At 46.6% G+C, this 13,250-nt stretch overlaps 1 protein-coding gene across 1 annotated transcript; it reads right to left on the bottom strand.

The window, feature by feature from the left end:
• Positions 1–1,110: 1,110 nt before the first annotated feature.
• KCNA4 (potassium voltage-gated channel subfamily A member 4) lies at positions 1,111–5,103 on the bottom strand. Its single transcript, XM_027115128.1, has one exon. The coding sequence runs from the start codon at positions 4,316–4,318 to the stop codon at positions 2,327–2,329; it is 1,992 nt and encodes a 663-aa protein (XP_026970929.1). The 5' UTR covers positions 4,319–5,103; the 3' UTR covers positions 1,111–2,326.
• Between the last annotated feature and the right edge of the window lie 8,147 nt (positions 5,104–13,250).

Below are 13,250 nucleotides of genomic sequence, written 5' to 3'. Positions count from 1 at the left end.
TCTTGTAAGGAGCTCAAAATTAAAGAAATTACCCATTACTTTCACAATATCCTAATAAAGCAGATGTAACTCATGGGTTCTAAGTCTCTTTTTCTCCCAGAGGAAGATTAAACAATTTAGACATAGCATCAGAAATTTATACGGAACTCGGCATTTCAGAGGTTTCACATGTTCTCATCTGCCTCCCATAACAACTCTGTGATGTAACAAATGCTTTACGCGCCCTCTTTTTCACTAATGAGGAAACTGGGGTACAGAGATTAACAGTGACTTTCCCAAATGAACGGTGACCAACCCAAATAGTGTTACCCCTAGTCTAATGTTTGTTACATTTTTTGCTCTAAATCCAAAATATATTAAAATGTCACCTTTGAAGTCTTGTTACAGATGGCATTTCCTTGTTCTGTCACTCTCCATCGTCCACTAGAGATCTTTGGTCTGCACTCAATCAACACCCCCCCTACCCCTGGCGGTTTTTCATTCTCCAAAATGTGTTCTTGAGAGGTGTTTCTCTAAAGTGGTGGTGAAGGGGTGAAGAGAAGGGGGTAGCTTTGGTTTTAAACCTAACATTGAATTTACTTTGAATTTTAAATATCATTCAAGGAGAGGTAAGATTTATATTATTATCAAATGATGGCCTGGGATTAAAAGGCTTGAGTAAAGCGATTCTAGCCCTTTTTTTTTTTTTTTTAAAGTTCGCAGTTGTCAGAGTTCATTACATGCTGAGATACCCTACATAGCATTTTTTCCCCAGACTTCAGAACAACAACTTTATAAAGAAGTTGAAATATTGGAGAATAAGGCCTCTTATGTATTCTGAGTTTGCTGACCTACATCTCATTATGACTTAACAGTGTAAGTTGGATCACTAGCTGTTACCTCACATTCTAGAACATCTTGTCGTGAGTTAAATGCAGTTACATGTGTCACTAATTCCTTTAATAAAAATGATAATGATGGTGATGTGGAAGCCAAATGTTTTGACACAATTCTTTCTTATATCAATTTTAGCAAATAGAATGCTAAATTCTGAGGTGAATCCCCACATTCTGCACTTATGTCGCTACACAAATAAATAAACTTAATAAATCTAGAATTTATGTTGCACATTTAATAGAAAGCTCTTAAGCCATAATCACTGTAGCTGCTGGGCGTCTTAATTCTTCAAGAATTCTTTCAGTGCATGCATTAACTTTGGTTAAATTATTCTGGATTTAAAGGCAGAAGAATATTTAAAATAGTATGGTTTCAGAAGCATCATTGTAACAGAGCAATTTCAAAAGATTCAGTTGCTAAATTTGACTTCATAGTCCCTTTGCAGATCAGTTATTTAGATTTAAGAAGAGAAGGGAATCATGTGCTGTTATCTCTGTGGCCATTCTTCTCACACAAAGAAAATGAGAGAACAATAAAATAAGACTAAGAAATCATTCTTCCAATGATTGTCATTGAACTGTTACATTAGTAAACATTCACAGTATGAAGTCTCTCTCAATCTCCAGCATATAAAGTAGTGCAAAGGAAAAGGAAAAAAAAAAAAAAAGAAAATTCCAGTTCTGTTATCTGTGAACAAAACTTGTTACATTCTCTCTGATTTCATTTCTTCCATCATTGTTAGGCATTTGCTGTCACATCTCCCCAAAATTAATAATAAAATATAATCAATTTCTAAAGGCCCCTGCAGCCTTTTTAAAAGTTAATTTCCAGTTAAAAATAAACTTTAATTAAATCCAAGATAAAACTGTAACCTATCGTCTATTAAATAATCCACTTTCTTTTTTTTCTACATAGTAATTCTTACAATTTTTAAAAAACAACAGCTATGGAATCCAAAGACATGAAATGCTATTAAAGCACTGATAAATGACAGCTCAAATTCATTAGGTCTTACATAGTAAATACTTCAAAATGCCAACTTTTCCCATCACTGCACAATTACTAACAACGTTGACAATTTACTTACACATACACACACGCACGCAGCACTCACACACACACAAACACACACATACACATTCTCTCCACAGAACCATCTTTACTTTTAACACCTCCTCCAGTTAATGTGCAAAATTCTTGCATTCTAATAAAAAATATAAAGATAGATTTGCTCCTATTTAAGCCTCCCTCTTCTCCAAGATGTATCATTTGTTTGATATGTAATACAAGTTTAGTAACAATTATGCCATGTATAACCATTAAATGGCGTACTACTGTATGCATTGGATTCATTTGCATATATCATTTTCATAACTGCACTCTCTATGCATAAATATATTTGGAGATGCTGGGATTGGGGGGAGGGGCAGTGGCGGGTGGCGAAGGAGATTCACACGTCGGTCTCCACAGCCTTCGCATTAGAACAGTTGTTTTTATCTGTCTCACTGTCATCCCCCTTTCCCTGACACTTCTCCTTTGCACACAGAGATTCCTTAACCCCTTCTTCCATCTCTAGATACTCTGACTTGTCCCCCAGGGAAGAAGAAGTAGAGCTCCGAAATTTCTTCAGCAAATTAGAAGGGAGGTACGGGCAACTGACTGCATTCTGTGTCAGCTGTGTCTGTTCCTCATTTTCAGTCTCTCTGTGGTAGAAATAGTTAAAGTTAGAGACAATCACTGGCACTGGCAAAGCAATGGTTAAGACGCCTGCAATGGCACACAGAGACCCTACGATCTTGCCCCCCACAGTGATGGGCTTCATGTCCCCATAGCCCACAGTTGTCATGGTCACCACGGCCCACCAAAATGCATCTGGGATGCTTTGGAAATGGGTAGTCGGTTCATCCGCCTCCGCGAAATACACAGCACTGGAAAAGAGGATGACCCCAATGAAGAGGAAAAAGATCAGAAGGCCCAGTTCCCGCATGCTGGCTCGGAGGGTGTGGCCCAGGATCTGCAGGCCCTTGGAGTGCCTGGAGAGTTTGAAGATCCGGAATACTCGGACCAGACGGATGATCCTGAGGATGGCGAAGGACATGGCCTGCTGCTGCTGCCCGTTGCCACCCCCCTGCTGCTGGGCCAGATCCGTGCCCAGCGTGATGAAGTAAGGCAAAATGGAGACAATGTCAATGATGTTCATGATGTTTTTGAAGAAGAGGGCTTGGCTGGGACAAGCAAAGCAGCGAACCACAAACTCAAAGGAGAACCACACAATGCAGACCGTCTCCACAATGAAGAAGGGGTCGTTGAATATCGTGTGCCCTGAGTTCTCTGGGTGGGGGGCCGAGGTGTCGTTCAACAACCCACTGTGCCCGCCTGTGCTCAGTGCTGTGATAAGATCCCTGTCGTCCCTAAACTCTGGCAAGGTTTCCAGGCAGAAGATGACGATGGAGATGAGGATGACCAGGACCGAGACGATAGCTATGCCCCTCGCGGGACTGGAGCTCTCCGGATACTCAAAGAGCAGCCAAACCTGCTTTTTAAATTCATTCTCCGGCAAGGCCCTGTCCTCCTCCTCTCTCACAAAGCCCTCATCCTCCCGAAACTTGAGCAGGGCCTCCTCCCCCAACTGGTAGAACTTGACCTCCTCCGTGAAGATATCAAAGGGGACGTTGACGGGCCTCTTCAGGCGGCCCCCTGACTGGTAATAGTATAAGATGGCATCAAAGCTAGGCCTGTTCCTGTCAAAAAAATACTCGTTACGCAGAGGGTCGAAATACTGAGTCCTCTTCTCAGGGTCCCCCAGCAAAGTCTCGGGGAACTGGGCCAGGGTTTTCATCTGGGTCTCAAAGCGCAGGCCCGAGACGTTGATCACCACGCGTTCGCAGCAGTCGCTGTAGCGGACCGAGCTGTAGCCGCCACCGCCGCCCGCATCGTCCTGGGGCAGCAGGTCGGTGTAGGAACACTCATCGCCGCGGTCATCCTCGCTGTAGCGAAACCTTCCCTCCTCCTCCTCTGCCTCCTCTTCTTCCTCTTCCTCCTCCTCTTCCTCCTCTTCCTCCTCCTCCTCACTCAGATCCCGCAGGATCTTCTCCTCGGAGCCACTGGGCATCAGGTCAGAGCAGTGAGGGAAGCTGCTCTGCCGGTGGTGGACTTTCTTCTTCTCGGGCCGCTGTCGCCTCCTCCTCCTACTTCCCCGGCCGCTCTGAGGGTCTTGGGAGGTGCAGGCCCCACGCAGCTGGTGGTGGTGGTGATGGTGGGCGCCCCCTCCAGACCCCCCGCCGCCTTCCACAGCAGCTGTGGCCGCGGCGACAGCAGCCGCCGCAGCCGCCCTCGAGTGAGCCAGCCTCTCGCGCTCCCGGGCCCGGGCCTGCGCGGCATAACCGTAAGGCATGTGACTGTTGCACCCTGAGCTCTCCGCACTCACCATTGCAACCTCCATGGTGGTGGTTTGGGGGAAATGGCTGGTTCCAGTTGGAGGAGAAGAAGAAGAAGGAGAAAGAAAAATAGGGCAGCTTCTTTTCTCACCAAATTAAGGTAAGTTTGGAACCTTTAAGCAGATTGCTTGGAAGACTAAGGATATTTTCAGTCCAACTTTGCATTTTCTGTTTTTAAATCAGCACACCCCATGCTCTCTCTTCCCAGGGATTCAGTGTTGCTCTCCAGAGCTTGGTTCCTCCAGAGAAACAGCCTGGCACTTTCAAGCCTAAGTCAGAAAATGTTGGGGTCTCCCAAACACTTATTTGGGGGGGGGGGATGTTCAAAGTGGGAAATAACGTCTAGAATGTGGTATTGATGCTGCGAGATTTAAAGGCAGCAAGTATCCAACAGCCAGCAGTCGTGCCTAGAAAATGGAATATATTTTTCTGCCATGGAAATTGTCCAGAGCTCAGTCCAGCAAATTTAAATAAAATGCAAATAAGCCTTTAAGTCTTAGCACTTGCCTTCTAGTAGTGATGGCTTGACCCATGTTAACATGTGACTTGAAGTATGTCCAGACATTGCCACTCAAAGCCTATCAGGATGATTTTCCAGGCTTTCCCCTTAAATTCATCACTGGCTTCCTGGACCCAGGGGCAATGCCGAGCTAGCTTTAGAGGCAAAGACCTTGGGAGGTAGAGAAGGCGCAAGATGAGGTGTCAGTGGGGGCAAGCCCAGCTCTGAGGTCTCCATAGAAATCAAGGAAATGCAGAGCATCCTTCAGCTAAAATCATGCAGAAGAAGCCACTTCACCTGAAAAAGGAGGGGAAACAAGCATAGGAGAAGAATAAAAAGGAGAATCAAATAATAAAGAGCAAACTGAGCGTTTCCTTCACATATACTTTTTTCTCCTGTCCTCAAGCAAGCAAGCCATTATATAAAGCACCAAAGCGACTATAAATTTCCAAGGAGTAGTATGGGGCAGCTTGTTCAATCTCCTTCTCACTAAACATCCTTCTTTCCTTCTTCTTTGGATATATTTCAGCACTGTCTACTTTGGTGGCAACTCAATTATATTTTCTCTCTCCACTCTTGACCCATATGGCTCTTCCTTCAATCCACCTTTTCTCTAATGCCAGGTCTTAATTCTCACTGTCACTCTCTTCATTCCACAATAACAATGCTGTCACTTTACAGCTGCTTCCGTCATTCATGGATCTCAAGGCATTTTTTTAAATTTCCACATCAAATATTTCGAATTTAGTGGCCGTCCACCCCTCTCTGTCTTGATTCAGGATTAGAGAAGTCGGAAAAAACAGTTTTCTTTAATCCAGGTTCCACCACTTAAACAATCTTCAATCACCTCATCTACAAAGTGTAGATAATAATACAACCTCCCCCCATCCCACTTTTGAGAGGATAAATGAGATAACTGATGTGGACAGAACACCACAGTGCCTTGTACATGAGGAATATCAATAAAGGCTGGCGGTTATTAACAACATAATAACATTTTATGGTCAATCTACCCACCCCCAAATGCGTATGTCCTCATAGCATTGTCTAAGCGGGGGAAGGGCAGAACGTGAGGACATCCAGGACATTTTGAGACTCACCAATGGCCTGTATTATGTTGGCACTCCCTGACTCGCTGAAGCGTGTCCCTGTTGTTGTTTTTCTGTTCCCCTGACTCCAGAACACTCCATACTGCCCACAGCCTAGGAGCTTATCCCAGTTTCCATTTCTCTAATAATCATCTTCTCTCCTTGCAGTTCCCCATGTTCACCTCGATGCTTCCTCCTACACTTTGCTCAAGGGACTATCTCCTCATGGTTCAAATCCCAGTTTGTGTGCACTTTGTTTTCAGCCTATGATACTTTCTTCCCTATAATTTAACCATAGTTCCCATCCCCCAAATTCCCCTCTCTTTTCCTTCCCTCCCCCACCTCGCCCCGTTTATTTCCAATCTGCCACTTCCTGATCACATCTTCCTTGCAGCCCTCCTCTGTCCCACTGTCACTTAGTATTCCTGACCTTTCTTCTTCCTTAGTTTGCTCTCCGTAGGTCCAACTAACTCATCTCCTCTGCCAGGACGTGTAAATGCTCCTGCCCCAATCTTGCTTCTCCTGTCTCCTCTTGCTTCTTCCGTTCACTCTGTCCAACAGGACTTCCAAGAATGCAGAGAGTGGCCGAGAGAACTGGGGAAGATAATGACAGCCATAATTCAGGGCACCTACCAGCCTCTATTACCGGAAGCACTTGGAGCCATTAGCAGGACCCAGTGCTTGACCACCTGCTGCTCCTTGCTGAATTGTGTCAGCCTAGAAGCCTAAATACACCTGGGTTTTATCAAGTGACAAGCAGGGAAGTGGCAAGCAAAGGTCTTCCCAATCACACATTCTAATGTGATCATACACATTCTCCCAGGGCAAGAGGTGAGCCTGACTGGGGACACAAAACCCAGAAAATACACCTCTGAGGGTTTTGGGAATGACATCCCCTTCCTTTGCCTGACTCCTAACATCATCTCATACTCTGAAATGTTCACTCTCACAAGGTCTCCAAATCTCTGTCTTCACTGTGGAGGGTCAGGCCAACATCCTTTAAAGACTTTCACACAAGCCAAATTGCCTGAGAGTTTGCTCAGTTTCTTCCCCAACCCCTCAAAGCAGTTATAATACACTATTTAAATAAAGCCCCAGTGTAACCAAAGTGCCTGTAAATTTGTATACTATGCACACCCCCTCTTCCACCCAACTGACTCCCAGAAGGTCACCAGTTAGAGGGTCTTCTAATTCACAATCAACTCTTCAGGAGAGCTAGACTTGCCCCCTTCACACCAAATAATTTCTTATTTACTTATTTACTTATTCATTTATTTGGGTTTGTTCATTTTGGTTTAACTCCCTCCCCCACTGTACAAAAAGCAAATCACATTCCTTCTAATTTGCTTCCAGTTACCTCACTATCCCTGATCTTAGAAGAAGAGGAGGAGGATATAAAAAGGGAGGGAGAGAGTGAAGAAAAAAAAAAAAGAGAAAAAGAGGAAAAAATCCAACCAGCAAATCAGACTAGTTTAAAATCTCTCTTCCTTCTCAACTCAAGGTATTCATGTTAGGAGAATCTATTCGAGTCAACTCTCGGGAGACTTTATGGGGGAGACCTTCACAGGGTAATGTCCCTTCCTTTTAAACACCACCAACTAATAGGATTTTGCTGACTACCTATTCCCCAATCCCTGTGCCCCCAAACAAGAGCCAAGCATCCCGCCCCTCCCTCCTCGCCCCCCCTCCAACAAGGCTGTTTTCATCTCTCAGTGCTAATTCCTGCAACTGTTTTAGGGTGGTACCTGAAGCTTATCAGAGAGAGAAAAGGAGAAAGAGAAGACTGAGAGAGAGAATTCCAAGGGCCAATACCGTGAGAAATATACACTTCAACGCACGCCATTTATACAGTCCCTATGTGTTGCTCAAATGCTCAGAAAATGCACGCAAACCCAAATGTTGGGAGAAGCAGCAATTTAAACCCGTTCACCAGCTGTTCGCAAAGAAACCGAACCAGTGAGTCTGGGATGAGGCAAAACGATGCTAAATCTAAACCCCACCTCGTTGGGAAACGACATCTTTAATCGCGCCCTTGCCTCCAGACCTAGGTTCCCGCTCGGGCACATTAAGCAGGGCGCACGCACCCCATCCCTTGGGTTGGGAAAATAACAACTGTTTGGCCCCCCGGAAAGCCGCACAGCATCTGCACCTCCCTTCTCCCACCTCCTGGTTTATTTTTAACAGCCTTCCATTCATGCCCTTCTGTCACATTCTCGATATTATTTATCCCTCAAATGTCCACTGTTTCTTAACAGCCAAAAGAGTAGAGGAAAGATAAGAGAGGTATCATACTTACCATTCCCAGGCGGGGTGCAAAATAAAAATAAAGAAAATTCCCGGTTGGCTTTTTTCCCCCCTCAAGCTGCAACAGCTGGAGGAGGGGAAGAATGATCTTGGGGGTGGAAGGAATCACTCCGGTGTGGCAGGTGGAGGCTCCAAGATATCCACGGAACAAGTTCTATTGCCTGGCCAGCGGGGGTGCACAGAATCCTCGCTGCTGGAGCCCGGGGGTGGGGATCGGGGCTGCCCCACGGAGGACCCCAAGACTCCTGGTTCCTCGGGAGTTCAGCACAGAAGGGCTCGACAGGGAAAGAAAGTCAAGGTTCCCCAGAAAAAGAAACAAAATCCTAGACAGCAGCGATCACTTGTTAATCCCGAATTCCTCCAATATCCTTCCCTCTCCCTCTCTCGCTGGCTGCAGAAGCAGCACACGCCTCCCCTGGCCGGGAGCGCGCGCCGGCCGGGGGCGGGGCCAGGGCCGTCCGAGGGTGTGGCGTTCACGGCGGTCACCGGGGGCGCCTCCCGGCGCGGCGAGGCGGGCGCAGTCACGACGCCGCGACTGCCAGCCCCCCGGCTGCGGCCCCCCGACAACGAGGCTCCGGGGAGCCAGTGGGAACCATTCCAGGATCCCCTGGCTTGCGCCCCCAGAGGCGAGGAGCTAATCCCGGAGAGAGAGGTGTCCCCTTTGGAGAGCTGAAATGGGGTCCCGACGGCAGAGCAGGAACGCCAAGAGAGGCTGGAAGGGGTGACTTCGACGGCAGGTCCAGTCTCGACCGCAGGGTGCTTCTGGGCGTCTTCTCCTCTCCCCGACCCGCTTTCTCTGCATCTCCCCTGGCACCCCACCCACCAGCCCCGGCACCATAACGGGTTTGTGGGTTTGGGAGCCCGGGTGCATCTCTGCGAGGCCGCCAGCCCGGAGCTCTCTAGTCGTCTGCTAGCGCGCCCAGGCCCCTCGGCCTCCGCCTCCCTTGTAGAGAGAGAGTTTGCCGGCCTCAAGTCGGGGGTCGGGACTCCCAGGAGAGGAGGAGACCGACTTTACGCAGGTGTCCGACCCCTGGGAGGGAAGGATTACTGAAATTGGAATCGGGCCCAGGCTAAGGGCTGCGCAGGGAGGCTAAGGTCCGAGTTAGGAGAGAGTCGGGGCGCTAGGAGCAGGTTGCAAGTCCGCCCCGGGGGCGGGGGGCTTTGGAAGAGTGGGAGGAGCCCTCGGCGAACCTGTTGCTCCAAAAAGAAATACGATTTGGCAAGAGGTTTGGCTCCCGGGAGGTCTCTAACGTAGTGGTCGGATCTCCAATGCCACCCACCTCCATAAAACAACAAAAACCGCACTTCCCCAAGCCCCACCCCCACCCCCCACGCCGTGGGCAGGCGAGTGCGCTAGCAGCGGCGTCCTCACGCCGGTGGACTCTCGGATTGCTTATTAGTTGGCTGGCGTGTGAAATGCCCCTGGACATCGATGTAAATATGCAATTCTCACAAATATGCCAAAAGAATTGGGAAGTCAGAATTTACACAGACACACAGAGAGAGCGAGCTCAGGTGGCGACGGGGCTCCGGGCACCTCTCCCGGCTCCCTCTCTGATGGGCCAAGCAGGCAGCGGCGGCGTGCGCCCGGACTGCTGGAGCAAACTCGACCTTGGGGGGGTCAGTTGGCGCCAAGGCAGCCACTGTCGTCCTCAGCTGGCAGCTTTGTTCGAGGGCCCTGTTGGGCCTCCTCCTTTTGTGGTGCTCTATTAATTATTAAGAGAAATATTCCCGAGCTGAATTATAGATATGGCCGGTGCTCACTCACCTAACCGCTGCTGGCTTGGCGAAGGACAACAGGAGGGCCGATTTTCGTTCCTGTTTGATTTTTTTTTTTGGCGGGGGGGAGGGATCTTTTTAAATAACTAAAAAAATTGCATTGTAATCGGTGAAAAGGAAAAAAAAATAATAAACTGACATGGGGTCTGGTTTTCCTAACTTCTTCCAGTTAGTGACAAAAGTTAGAACCTTTGTCCTGAATGAATTTACCTGTGATCCTCTGGCCTCAACTGCAGGTGGAGGAACTGAGAGAAAGATGGCATCCACACCAGCTCTAGAGAGGCTCTGTCTCAATTCATGCCCCACTATAATCCATTTCTGAAAGTAGGGAGAGTGGATTTCTCCAAAAGTAAAAAACATCCCATGTACTGGCCCCAGATCCCTTCTGTACTGCCACAATGTGTAGTAGTCACTGTGCAGTTTCATACATGCCAAAAGCAGATGGTTGAGTTTATTGTTGTCTCATCAGAAGGATGTTTCTTGGGATGGTAGAAGGCAGGGCTGAGAGCACAGGATCTTGGGACTAGTTTCCCAAAAGCAATTTGTGAGATCAGTTGGAAGCAACTGTGGAAATACTTTCAGGGAGATGAAAACTGAGATGGAATGATACACAAAAGACAGGTATATTGAAGCTTGGACATTTTAATTGGGTCATGTTAAAACTTTATGAATTATGCTTTCATAATATGCTTCCATTTACTGTTTGTTCCTATCACAGCCCAGAGAATTTTAAAGTTTAAAATGCCTGAGGTCTCTATAAATATTTACACTTCTTAGGTATCAGGAATCTGAATAACTAAAGCACCACAGCAAGAACACAGTTGAGGAAAAACCACTTTCATGAAGATGTTCATTCAGGTCATACAAGATACAGTTACTGAGAACTTGATCAAGGCTGGTAACACTCTTTTGAGTGCCCACCTAGCGGCTCTCTGGCTCTCTGCTAAATACTTTGCATACATATTGTTTAATTTTATCTGCATAAATAAAACACTTTATGTGATAGGGATTATTATTATCACTATTTTATAGAGAAGGAAATTGAGGCTTATGATGGTTAATGAACTTGCCCCAAAGTTACATAGCTAATTATTTAGCAGAACTGGGCCTTTAACAGCTGACTCAGCAATGTGGACAATCCCCATGCTAGTGATGATAATGCCGCGTGGTCTAATGCCCATCTGTCCTCACAAACGACTGGCTGTTACAGATACAGAGGCAGTTTAGGAAACAAGGGGGTATGTGCTTTGATGGAGGTATGAGAAACGTGTTCCTGGGATGCAATGAACGGAGTAGCATCTAATTTGGGGGAAGCAAGCAAGGATTGACAAAGAAAGGGGAGATGTGTCTGAGGAATGTGAGAATTGGAGTGGCTGCCATAAAGAATACCTGGGCATGTGGCACTGGCGTGGACGGAATAACTGAAACCTGAGAGGTAGGCGGCCCCCAATTGGGAAGAGCATGCTCCTCACTCAGGCTTCCCCCCCATTCCTAAGCGCGCGCGCGCACACACACACACACACACACACACACACACACACACACACACAGACCTCTTTGAACTTTAAAAGAATTTCTTTATAAAGCAAACAAGAAACATTCCATTTCTCTTCCTGAACTTCTCTTAAGGATTCCTAGAAAGTCCCACAGATAAACAGTAGCAGAAAGATTCTTTGCTGTGACCAACAAAAATCTACCTTGTCTCAGTTTCAAACTGTTTTCTCTGGAGAGGAAAAAATTATTTTCTTGCCTTTCTTAATCATCAACTAGTCAAAATTCTTCAAGCACCCTACACCCAAATATACCTAATACCACACATAATTTCTCCCTGGCTTTGAATTCTCTCAGTGGTAATACAAATATTCCAGACCACGCTATGAAGCTTACGCTTATATAGAAAAGGGCAAAGGGCAGCAGATCTTCCTTTGTACAAAGCAGATAGAAGGCCCTGTGGGATACAAACTAAGTCCATTATAAATGTTTTTGTTCTCTTTGGGGACCATGGTCTCCAGTGAATTGCAGCGTTCTGTTTACTTCACCTCTCTGTCCCCCAGAAGCCCACAACACCTCCCTGAATACAGGCAGTGTATCCCGAGCAACCAGCGCAATACCTGACCCAGAGCAGGCTTTCGATAAGAATGTACTAAAATGAATGAATAATGGAAGAGGCTTCCATTTGCCAAGAAAGCTCAGTGAATGTGTTGGGAGAAAACCCAGAGAAGATTGCTTATACCTGCTTACCCCAGACTCCCAGCTATCGGCCTTTTAAAGTTCTGAAAGGATGTGAGGGGGAAAGAGTTCTGGGGCACTTGATTCCATGCTTCCCGTTCCCTAATGGATGGATGCAGATGTTCTGAGCAGCCCATAATTCCTTATGAAATGTGAGTCACTCAGCTAGCTTTTCCTGGTAGATGGATTTTTCAGTGACCTTTCACCACACCACCTTGCATTCCGTTTTATGCATACCAGTACTAGTCAGGTCTTAAGACCTCAGAACAGCATAATCACTTCTCATTAAATGAGGAAACATCACTCCTGGAGAGAAAGACTAACCACTCACTTCCTGACTCTCTGACCACAGCTCTGTGTAGGTACAGTGGGGAGTAAGACAGCTACTCTCTGCCCTGGATGGACACCTGCGGTCTAGGGGGTGAGAGATGCATCAACACACCCATGCGGTTAGGGTCTGATAGAAGTCACACAAGGAGCAGAGAGAAGCAGCGTTAACTGAGGTTAGAAAGGTCCTCAAGCCAGAAGGAGCCACGGGTCAAAGGCTTACTGAATAAGAATGGCAAGAACGAGTGTAAGAATAATCAAAGAGAAGCAGAGGATCCGACATGGAATGGGAATGGGAAGCAGTGATCGTGGACTTAGATAGGCCACGCTCAAGAGTCTGAACTACGGTCTATGACAAAACACTGCATGAAAGGATTCTCAACCCTTTTTCCACCTCTACACACAGGACAGATGTGGTTCACACGCATGACACACTCCCCTGGGCAAACGCAGATAGGCAGCTGCAGCATCCACTAAATAGACTGAGTTGCAGGCATTTCCAGGCTTCTTGGTTACAATGACATCTTTCTCCTCCATCTATGAATGCATCTGAGAAGCTAAGTGAGTGAAATTGAGTCGGCAGAACCTTAAATCATCTCAGATTTAGATTTCTGAATGCAAATCAATCAGAAATGTCCGTTAACTGAAGTAACTCAGAATTTGCAATGCACCGCATCTCTAATAGTAATCTACCAATGTGGGGTGACACTG

This window comes from Aethalodelphis obliquidens, unplaced genomic scaffold (genome assembly GCF_003676395.1).
Source record: "Aethalodelphis obliquidens isolate GAN/ISIS:26980383/991018 unplaced genomic scaffold, ASM367639v1 scaffold14, whole genome shotgun sequence".
NCBI lineage: Eukaryota > Metazoa > Chordata > Mammalia > Artiodactyla > Delphinidae > Aethalodelphis > Aethalodelphis obliquidens.
This window is presented reverse-complemented; position numbering and strand designations above follow the sequence as displayed.